At 43.1% G+C, this 11,516-nt stretch overlaps 2 protein-coding genes across 2 annotated transcripts in view; one reads left to right on the top strand and one right to left on the bottom strand.

The window, feature by feature from the left end:
• uvssa (UV-stimulated scaffold protein A) overlaps positions 1–3,297 on the top strand; it is a 31,144-nt gene extending 27,847 nt beyond the window's left edge. Inside the window, exons 14-15 of the mRNA XM_034883256.1 lie at positions 1,763–1,943; positions 2,863–3,297. Coding sequence (XP_034739147.1) covers positions 1,763–1,943; positions 2,863–2,956 — 275 coding nt within the window. The 3' untranslated portion in view covers positions 2,957–3,297. The remainder of the gene's footprint in view (positions 1–1,762; positions 1,944–2,862) is intronic.
• A 2,556-nt stretch (positions 3,298–5,853) lies between these two features.
• On the bottom strand, positions 5,854–10,405 carry nkx1.2lb (NK1 transcription factor related 2-like,b). Its single transcript, XM_034884431.1, has 2 exons — positions 10,150–10,405; positions 5,854–7,008 (listed from the first exon to the last, which is right to left on the bottom strand). Exons 1-2 carry the CDS (start codon positions 10,403–10,405, stop codon positions 6,278–6,280), a joined length of 987 nt encoding a protein of 328 aa, XP_034740322.1. The 3' UTR covers positions 5,854–6,277.
• Between the last annotated feature and the right edge of the window lie 1,111 nt (positions 10,406–11,516).

The following is an 11,516-nucleotide window of genomic DNA, read 5'->3' as shown; positions in this document are numbered from 1 at the left end:
CGCAGGGGAGGAGCGTGTTGCTTCAGGTGCCGCCGATATGAGGATCTATGATCCAGGAAGTGCAGCTAGTATACACTTCTGTTAGTATTGATACAGGATACACTTCTCCCAGACATCTGCAGGTAATTAGATGCCAAATCCCTGTGTTTGCACGGTTTCCAGTAGAGATTAGAGTTATTACAGAGTACTCCACCTGGAATCTCAACTGGAAGTAATGTGAGACACAGCTGTCTGCATCTCTGCTGCTAAAGCTGTCAAACTACACACTGAGCTCTAATCACAGGACATGTATTAGCTGTGGAGGTGAGCATGGTCTGCAGTCAGCAACAGTGGAGACAGGTGTGGGGATGGAGTGAGTTCATTGTATCAGCTGATCGTTGTACTAATTAAACTCTCCCTTTTATATTCAGTAGCGTGCTGGACCTCCTGGACCGCTGGACACTGGGCTGTGAGATATTGTTTTGTTGTTCCTTTGTTAAAACGTTGCAGACAGCGGTGCTCGGTTGGTTATAAAGTTGGGTGAAAAGTGTGATCAGTCAGAATAAACCTGCCTGTAAATGGTCTGTCTGGAATGTGATCTGTGCTGAGGGTAAACCACGGTGGCAGCGAGTTCTGCTACCCCACCTTTAAATTATCACACACACAAACACACACACACACACACACATAGAAGGAGAGATGCATTGCACCAGGCTGTCGTGCTATTTCCCGCCCGTAGGCCCTGGGCAGGTCAGTAAAACAATAAATATTCAATGCAGTGCAAGCACAAAACAAGTCTTTCTCAATTCTTTTCTTAATTTTTTCTTTCTTTATTTCTTTTCTTTTTCATGTTATTTTTCATTTTCTTTCTTTCTAAAACTTCTCTAAGATCACTCTAAGAACAACAAAGTGATTGAATACACCCCCCCCCCCCCCCCCCCCCCCCCCCCCCCCCCACACACACATTGTAAATGCAGCTGCTCCTCTTTTGGCATTAATGATTCTCCTAAATACACCAGCTGCTTTTCAATTACCGCTGTGTGTGTGTGTGTGTGTGTGTGTGAGAGTGTGAGTGTGAGAGAGAGAGATGAGGGATAGTTGAAGGTCCAGTCAGACCCAGGGTCAGACCGGCTGATTAATAACCCCCACCCCACCACACAGACACACACACTGAGCTGGGGTCAGCGTTTTGACAGAGTGGAGCGCCCATCACAATCACAGTGTAATTACTTTGCATTACGGCAGCTTTATCTCTAATTCCAGCGCAGTAGGTCATTAACTTGACTCCTCTCCTCCTTTCGACGGCGGATACTCTGATCGCAGACGCAGAATTATGACATTACACCTTTCATTAACACCCCCATTTGATCCAAATGAGCATGCACTGTTTTCTACTTGCGCTCTGTAAAGCTGCGGGCTCATTGATGTTATCAGCTGTAATGACTTCATTATACTTGTCGTCACGTGACTCTTTGTTCAAGTTTCGGTGGGAAAGAGAGAGAGAAGCCGTTTTAACAGGAGACTGACGCAGCTGCTCTGTGAAGTCATGTCGCTACTTTTTGAATAGATTCAATCCAATCTGAGATTTGTATAACACACATAAACGTTAAGTATTGAAGAACGTGCTGAAACTATGACACGCTTTACTGGCTCAAACAACACCGGGGCCACGGAGCTTTGAATGAAAGCCACATCTGACCTTATCCTTAGTATGTTGTGTGTGTTTTCCCAGCCATGGATGAAACACCAGCCTGGAGATTCAAAGTATGTCTTTCTGTTACAGACTGGCGAGATGCACAGCTGATGCGAGAAATCGAGGCGGCGACAGGAGAAGACCTGGGTTCTGACCGGGTGGGGAAAAAAGGGAAAGGAAAGAAGAAGAAGAAGAAATACCCCAATCTGAGCGACCTGAAGCAGAGCGCCAACACCTCCCGCTCCAGGCTGGAGAAAAAAGTCTTCAACAAGTACGTCACTTCCTGTCCTGGCGGGAACAGCCTTTTCTTGCCTAGTATTTCTAAATTCACAACGATGCAGTGTGCAATACTTGATCTTAACCGAAAGTTACAAAAGCCCTTTTGTGTCCTCGTTGGCAGAGAAGACACTGTGAAAAATAACCCTTATCTTTTCATCCAAAGAGGCGGGCCGTCTCACAGCTAAATGTTTAATGACCAAATAAGTCTGTGGGCCCTATTTTAACAATCTAAGCGCACAGCGCTTGGCACAGCTGCGTTTAGGGCGTGTCCAAATCCACTTTTGCTAGTTTGACGGTGGAAAAAAGGGTTCGTGCGCCAGGTGCATGGTTCATAAGAGTTGTACTTAGTGTCTTCATTAATTAAATGTGTGTTGTGGGTGTAACATGCAATAAACCTATCAGAGTGCCATCTCCCAGTCCCTTTAAAAGCCAGGTTCATTTGTACATTTGCATTGCTATAATGATGGCAGATTTGAATATATCATATTTGTCAGATTTAATTTGTACGATCCTAGGCGCATTTTACCAATGTGCTGTTGAAATAAGAAGGAAATGCTGCACTACTGACGTTAGACCAGGTTTTTGTTGTTTAATGGCACGATCACTTCCCGCTTCCTCAAGATAGCAATACGCCAAGAATGTACCTGAACACACCTCCCTGTAAGACCAGAGCGCCCATGGGCACACAGATGGACGCGGGTGCATTCGCTATTTAAACGACATGAGCGCTGGACGGGAAATTGACGTCGGTCTTAACTAGCAAAGACATCAGCGTGGGGCGCTGCGCCGGGTGCCAGATAGGGCCCCGTGGCTTCATGCTTCATCTCTTACTATCAATGTGTTTCCTCAGCCAGTATTTGTGTGTACAGATTTTACCCTGAACGTTTCATGGTGTCCTCCTCTGTGTTCAGGAGCGCCATGCGCAGGGTAGCGGAGGTCCAGAGCAAAGCTGACAGGAGAAAACACGACAAGTTCTCCAACCAGTTCAACTACGCCCTCAACTGAGCCACACACACACACACACTGAACTGGTTTTTACTGATGTACACCTGCAGTCTATCAATCTGGTTAAAGTAATATTTCAAACATTGTCTGTTTGAACAGAATGATTTCACTGCTGTCTGATAAGGTATTGAGGAGAAGTACATGTACAATTTCTGATACACTTAAAATATTATAATGGTAATTCTATTGCTCTCATTTATCGGCAAAATTGTCCTCATTTTGCCTAACTGATGAATTTTACATTTTGTGTAACTTAATATAATTTGTACTTTTGTTTTTGTATGTTTTTTTTAATTTGTGGTTGATGTGTTATACATGAACATGTTCAGGTTTGAACTGTGTTCGGTCCTCTACTTTCATTAGCTTCCTTTATTTGTAGTATTTTCACAGAGTGGTATTTGTATTTTTACTGCATTAAAGGATTTGAATAACACCCCTAAACAGTATGTAATACATTGCTTTATTTCCTGTGAAGTATATAAATAACGATAAGACCTCCGTGCTCTGTCCATGGTGCTGAAGTATGAGCCAAAATAGATTCAATGAGCAGAGCAGAGCTCTGTCGTGCGTCCCTGATAATTAGAACCAATAAATGAACATGGCCACTGCTTTCAGGCATGCGTCCTCATCCGGTGTGAACCGTTACCATTCCACCAACCACCTATCCTAGTTATCAGATCATCTCTGCCCCATTTAGGAGGTGTGTCTCTCTCCCCCTGGCTCTCCGTCTGTCCCCACCTTGCTGCTAAAGGCCACAGCAAGGCCTCCACCTTGGCCTGTGCTCCTGGAGAGTTAACAACTACAGTCGGGAGGGCAGAGGTCCACATAGTGGCAGCACCAGTCCCCGATCTTTAGCTGGGTCTCAGCCAGAATTAGAAAATCCACATTATGGGATGTGATCAAATGATTCCGGATAAAGGTTTTGTTTGACAGAGACTGAACATTTGATAGAGCGAATTTAGCAGTTTGAGTCACTGTGGAACACTTAACATACCAAAGATGGTTTGAATGAACCTGCGGCGGAGTGGACGTGGAACAGTCTTTAACAGAAGATGAACAGGTGCTGATGTTAAGGACAAAGAAGGACAGCAGGGGGTGCTAATACCCAGCTCAGTAGATTGAGATGAAACCACAGAGGAAGAACGGCACCAGTGAGACACATGGATGTCTGTATGAACCTGAACCGGATGTGTTTAGATGGAGGCCGGTGACCGTTCCAGATCCACATTGGGAGCTCTACAGGTGGACTGCAGCCACGTGTGAAGACTGAGAAGTCTACTGAGATGAGACAAAAACAGACTTCCACAATATTTTTCAAAGATTGTCTTATCAGATTGGTCAACTGGAGTTGTTGGAGAGCTGTGTGATTTGTTCCCACAGACTCTTCTAAGGGAGGACGGGAGAGATAGCAGTACATCTGGAGTTTTAGTTTTCAGTGAGTAACGCACATTCCTAGTTATTGAATCATCGACAACCCTCAAAAGTGTTGAGGGGGAGAAAAGCAGCCGAGAGGGTGTAGCCTGGGCTCTGTCGAGACAAATGTAACCCCCCTAGAATCCGGGTGACCGTCACACAAATAGCCGATGGGTTCTGAGATTGCATTTCCGCCCAAAGGTTGTACAAGGTGTGAGGCACCCTTCTCACTTATTTTCAAAGGTCTACTGTAGTTTCTGTGGAGCCGACCTCTGACCCGCTGGCCTTCCGCTGTTTCCACCCATCCTGCTCCTTTCACTTCCTTTATCTCACATTTAATTAGTAGTATTTTGTATGTAGCTCATATAATAGAGGGTGCTGAACTAGCTGTTTTTGTAACATCTTTTTTATTATTTTCTTTATACATATAGCCGATGTATTTAATTTCCTTTCTCTATGTAACTGTATTATTGTATTATAACAGGGGTTCTTTGACATTTTTAAGCAAAGGACCCCTTAACTGTAAGATAACAGTACGGATCCGGGACCCCCGACAACATATATTGTATAAAATTACGTTGCATGATAAACTGGGCCTAAGGCGGCCTAAAGCTTTTATATACCTTATATACCTTTTTATTCGACATTTACATAGAATACTAAGCTATTAAAATAATAATTGTTGGCATGGTTTTATTAATCATCTTTTGATGGTAAACATACATTTGATGGCTACATTGGTGACTACCTATTGGCCAGTAAGCTTATCAATAATGTTTTTTTTAATGAAATGGCTGATTAATGTTTACTAATATGATGTTGGATTGCTGTAAAGACATTCTAATTATTTATAAAACTTTCAAACCGTTAACAATATTGTGTTTATGGTTTGATTGCGGTAACTCTGAGGACCCCCCAGGGGTCTCTTTTTTAAAATCTCTATTATAATACCTGTATTGTAAGATTATTGATAAAAAAATGCTATAAATAAAAACGTCTAAAAGAGTTTTGCTCGGCACAGGTTTACCCGCATGCAACCAATGTACACCTGTGGCTGTCACATAGAGATTAGGAAGTGAATCAGGTCCACCTGGTCCCTCGTGACTATTGGATGGATTGTGCTGAACATTGTGCACACATTCATGCTCCCCTCAGGATTGATCATACTGACTTTGGTGATCCTCTAACCTTTCCTTAGAGGAACCTTTCTGGGGCAATCATCAGGTCAGAAGTTGTTCAAGAAATAAAGTATTTGTCCTGGCTTGGTTTTTATGCCAATGAGTATATGTGACCTTGCTAACACGCTAAACTGAAAGGATCAAGCCAAAGCATTTACCATCATAAAGCCTCCTCACAGTGACCCTTGCATAGCTGTAGGCTGCTGTTATCCAGACCTTGACCTGGTTAGGGTTAAAAGTCCTGGCACACCTTCAGCACCACGAGCGTCCTGCTGTTCCATCAGAATACAGAGTACACTGGGCCCGTTTCATTGGCATTATTTTAATATCAAAGGACGATATCATGTTGAGCTGAGAATTCAGTACATCCAAGGATTTTATGTAAACTGTCAACATATTCAATAAATAACAGAAATGAAAACAACCACAGCTGGAGTTACACGGTACTGACGATAGATCAAGCCATTCCTTAAGTCATAAATAAACATTCAATATTCATACCAACTTTTTTTTTTTAAACAAAGAAATCAACTATTTGTCTATCACGTGGTTTAAAACAGCATTCTGAATAGGGAGCTATAGCATGTATGTACAGTTTCTGGTAGATATTCACATTCTATCAAAATAATCCGTTGAAATGAAAGCCTTCAAACGTTGGTAGTAAAAAGGAGAGAAGTCTGTCCGCGAGTCTGAGAGTCTTCACGCTGTGTGTGTGTGTCCTTCGCTCTGTCTACAGGTGTGTGCTGTAGAAAGCGGGTGCAGCGTAGCTCTGTGTCCCCAGCATGAAGGGGGACAGGACGTGGCTGGCTGTGAGGAAAGGCAGCTGCACCAGGCTGCTGGCAGGGGCGTGATGGTGGCCGTAGCCTGCGTGCATGGCCAGGTGCCCGCTGATGGGGGGGGACGGGCTGAGAGGGCTGAGGCCCCCCAGGCCTCCTCCCCCTGGTCCTCCTGCTCCACCGGAGCCGGTCGGGGCCGAGGTGTCGGCTCCCGGGTTCTGTTTCTTCCACTTGGTCCGGCGGTTCTGGAACCAGATCTTGACCTGGGTCTCGGTGAGAGAGAGCGACAGGGCCAGGTTGAGCCTCTCGCACACCGACAGGTAGCGCGTGGACTTGAACTTGTTCTCCAGCGCCACCAGCTGCTCGTAGGTGAAGGCAGTCCGGGCTCTGCGGGGCTTCCCCGACTTGGAGTCCGAGCCGGAGCGCTTCCTCTTGGGTTTGCTCTGCGGGCCCTGGCCCCCGCTGCTCTGGACGTCGCTGATCTGGCCCGCGGAGCCTCCTCCGGGGCTTTTGGTGTCTCTGCCAGGGTCCTGGTGGCTGTGCTGGCCCAGATCTCTGTCTCCATTACCCGGCAGAGCTGAGCTGCTCTCCTCACTGCTGTAGGGCCCGTCTGGAGCCTCTGAGTCGGGGCTCCCGGCTCTGTGGTAGTCCTCCTCATCTGGACCTCGGAACACAAAGCCTTCCTCTGGAAACACACAACAAAGACACAATGTCAAATTCACAGCCGTGGCATCTGTGTGTGTGTATATGTGTGTCGTTGTTTTTGTGGTTGTGTGTGTGTGTGTTGGGCTGCAGTTCCTCTAATGGCCACTACGTGCTGGACCTATATACAATTTAAATGACACCTGCAACACACGAACTGTCGGAGGGCTTTGCAAAGATATAATTCTCTCTCAAACCCAAGGCTTGATTGACCCTTTATAGGAGCCCTAAGGGCCTTTTTAATGCATGTGTGTCCTGCTGCCTCTTGCCTTGTGCCTCAGGTTTGTGGAGTGCCACCGAGTGTGTGGTGATTAAGTTAAACACTAGTACATATTAGAGATATATCGGTGCCAGAACAGTATCTAAACTGTGAAGCAGGGAGCCTCGGCCTGTATCCTTTTACTTTATAATGTGCTTTAGTGGCGTTCAATACATTTGCCTCGAAGTGATCCCCGGGCCCTTCAGGGGCCCCTGGTGTGACTGTGCAGCTTCGCTCAGGGTGAAATCCAGTGTTGCCTTATAGCCAGGCTTTGTCCTCGTGTAATATGGTGTCCAATATGGAAAGTGAACTGTAATGTGCTCTAAAGATGACACTTGTAACTTAATGAATTAGGTGGATTAAAAAGAAGGTCAACAAGGTCAAACCCAAAGTCAGTCCCCGCTGCCGCCTGCACGCTGAACGGTGCAACGTTTGTGTTGTCAATGTTTTACCCTGTTTCTGCATGTAGCTTTTATTTATCTTTGATGTATTTTATGTCAAAACCAGATTTCTGTCACGTGTGACAGACGATTAAGCGTTTCTAATCTTAACAAAATGATACTTAAAAGAACTTGGCAGTTTGGAAATGTGCTTCCCTAATGTCTAATTAGATCATTTATACCCGAATCATTCAAACTTTAAAAAAGACTTGCAGTGGAACTAATCACACAATTATAGAAGTGCTTTGTGAAAACGAATGAGCTGTTATCAGTCAAACATTTGGAGATCCTCCAGTTGGCAACTGCCCCACATATATATTATTACTGTCTATATATCCATCTACACAGTATATGTAGACAATAATACTCCTATCCCCTGTGCTGCAGTGATTCTGTTATGGTATGGTATATCTAGAATATGCAGCTAAAACATGAAGAGTCAAAATGCAGGAGACACCCTTGATGGCCTTATCATTTCAGTTTGTATTATGCTTTGGAAAAAAAAAAATGGAGACGTGAAATTCAATTACATGCCACAGAGCGACTTCAGGGCCCCTGAGGGTCTGGGGCCCGGGCCCGTTTGTCTCCCGCTGTGCCCGCTTGGTAATCCAGCCGATGGCTCACGTGTCTAACATTTTTTCACAAAACTAAAAATACATTTCTAAACCTCCTACCAATATCAGAGGAGCGCGTTGTTGAAACGGTTTGATGAAACGTTCCTCACACTGCACAACATTTATCATTTATCCTCCATAACATAATGTCTTTTCTCTCAGACTGGGGGAAAGACAACTTATATTTGTCTCCACTTTGTCCATTTGTGTCTGTGGATTTCTCCTAAATTTAACAAAAACAATAGCATTGGATAATGCCTCATTTGCAATTTTAAAATATTATATTTCAGAAGACTTGCAATCCAAACAATAATTGCCTTACTGTCAGTAATCAGCTGGGGATTGGCTGAAATATTCTCCCTGTTCTCCTGGAGTGTCTCTGCTTTAATCTGTGATTTTTAATAATTCAAACAAAGTGCCATATACACAATGACAACAGAAATAAAAATAAGAATGCATAAAACGTCAAATTTTCTGGCTTAGTGGGCCGAAATAAAAACGCCAGAAGCAGAAGAGTATTTCTTAAGCCCAGCACCCCCCAACACACTAATGTGGAGTTTGTATAGCGCGTTGATTTAAAGACCTTTACTCTGTCTTTCACTGCCAACACATTTTAGTTTGTGAACTAAAATATTATAATAACAACCAGCTGGTAATGAAATATAAATCTCATGTTTGGTGTGTTCAAAATTCAAATCTCATATTTTGTTAAGTGTGTACTGATTAGTATCCTGTGATTGGCTCACTGTTGGCCCAAACATGCTCTTATTAATGCATTCATTATTAGGTTTATTAAGGTAAGGAGAGTATTTATGAATGTTCATGACCAAGAGAAATGAAACCATCCAAATTCATGTTGTATGTGCCCAAATTCGCCTTTAATATTCAGCTTTAGAGAGATGGAAAACTACAGTTAAATTCCCATAAACTCAGCACGAGTGTGATAAGATGTGTAACAAGACATTTCTTTAATTAAAACAATGGTGCAGAGGCACATTTACTTTGAAATGGTTAGAAATCAGTTTTGTCAGTACAGTTATTAATTAGTTAAATATCAGCACGTGTGAAACGCTGGGAAGTTAAACGTAGTGTTTGCACGGAAAAAAAGAAAAGTAAAGATTTAAGGATCGAGAAGGAGAGCCATTTGGAAACACACACACACACACACACACACACACAGAGACACACACACACACACACAGACTGCTGTCTGAAACAGATATTCACCGATCAATAATACCGATCACACGCACGGACCGTGGCCAATTAGCCTGCCTCGTGCCTTCTTTTTTCTTTTTTTTCTTTTTTTTACTGAACTTCAATTGAAGGCGACGTGTTTTATTTTCTTTTGTCGAGAAGGAACATTTCCGCTTCCTCTCACAAACACTTTTCTTTTAGTGGTTTTCCTGGCTTATGATATGATCATCTATTACGACGCTTCTCACACACACACACACACACACACACACACACACACACACACACACACACACACACACACTACAAGGAAGTTGCCAAACTGATTATTCCTAAAACCAGGATTCGCGCAGAAAATATTAATATCGACTAACCAAAAAAAATAGTTTAACAAAAGTGATCACATCTAAGTGACACACGCGCACACACACAACACAATGAAAATAAATCTTCATTTACAGGAGGTTGAACACGGACTCTAAATGATCAGAAACACTCCCAAACACAGCTTCTGAGTCAGTGAAACGAAAAGAATGTTAAAAGCTGAGCACAGTGAGTTGTTGTATGTTAGGCTGAGCTATGGAGACGGGGACCAGGCCTCAGGCGGGACTTACTGCTCGGGTACTCCTCCGGAGCGAAGCAGCCTTTGGCGGGCTCCAGGCCGGGCTCCAGGCCGGGCTCCCCCGCGCCTCCTCTCCGGTTCTCCGCTCCGAACGCGCCCAGCTCGCGCTCCGTCCGGTGGCCCGCGTGCTGCTGCGGGAGGCGGCGGCTGCTCGTGAACTTGTTAGGGTCCAGGATGTCCAATACGGAGAACGAGGTGGTCCGGTGCCCGGTCGGGCCCTGCAGAGAATCATGGGAATTATTTGACATGTTGGCTTTTTTTCCATTTAGTTTCAATCATTCGTTTATAAACCTTTATTCTTACTCATGCATTACACTCAACACAATTATTCAGTGTTATAATAATAATTGTAGTAATAATAATAATAATAATAATATAATTTTGAATAACTGCACACTCCTGACAGTGACGTTAGTGTGTGTTCACAGAGCAGAGAGCACTACATGGGCGCAGATATCTCTATTTAATATGCAGCGGCACTTTGATCTGCAAGAAAACAAAAAGGAAGCCAACTCGGATTATTTCTGGATGAAATTAATTTAAATAAAAAATAAACTCTTTTTTTTAAATTTAATTTTTTTTATGTTTTCAGCGTTGAATGGAACCATGAATTCAAATAACAGTTCTCCCTATGAGTTTGTGTGTGTGTTTGTGTGTGTGTGTGTGTGTGTGTTTATGATATAGATATGTTCTGGATTTATATCCGGGAGATTTATGTCCAGCCGGAAACTGAGCAGTGAGGGAGCAGATAAGAGGAGAGCTCGGCTCAGTTCGGGTTAGGAGCATCATGTATTAATGCATGTCGACATGAATAATCCGCATTAATATTAGAAATAATCCGAGGCCTATTACCATCTGATGATAAAACTAATCTTCACACGGATGGGATTATAATCCTTCATTTCCAACAAACCTCATCTATGGAATTTAATCCAAACGTATAAACGTATGATTGAGAACTGATGGGTCTATTTAATAATTAATACTAATACCTTATTGAATCATAAAGGTTGGGAAAAAAAATCCTCATACTCAATACTTTATTGACTTTTTGTTTCCGAATTTAATTTATACACAAAAAAGGAACCAAAGGCTCTCACCTTCTGACATTTCTTTTTTGACAATTATGTAGAAACGAGTAGAGGATTTCTTATTATTGATATATATGTTATTGATATGTAACGTTCCCGGGAGAGAAGGGCACTGTGAGTTATTCCATTGAAGGAAAAACAAAGACTGTATTATTTATAATGTGCACTTTAAATCAAATGACATCATTCTGAAATGGTTGAACTCGCATATTTTCATTCTCTCATTTGAGCCCCTAGTTTTCCCTGTGAGCTTTATGGAAACTATATA

This window comes from Etheostoma cragini, chromosome 10 (genome assembly GCF_013103735.1).
Source record: "Etheostoma cragini isolate CJK2018 chromosome 10, CSU_Ecrag_1.0, whole genome shotgun sequence".
In the NCBI taxonomy this organism is placed as follows: domain Eukaryota; kingdom Metazoa; phylum Chordata; class Actinopteri; order Perciformes; family Percidae; genus Etheostoma; species Etheostoma cragini.
This window is presented reverse-complemented; position numbering and strand designations above follow the sequence as displayed.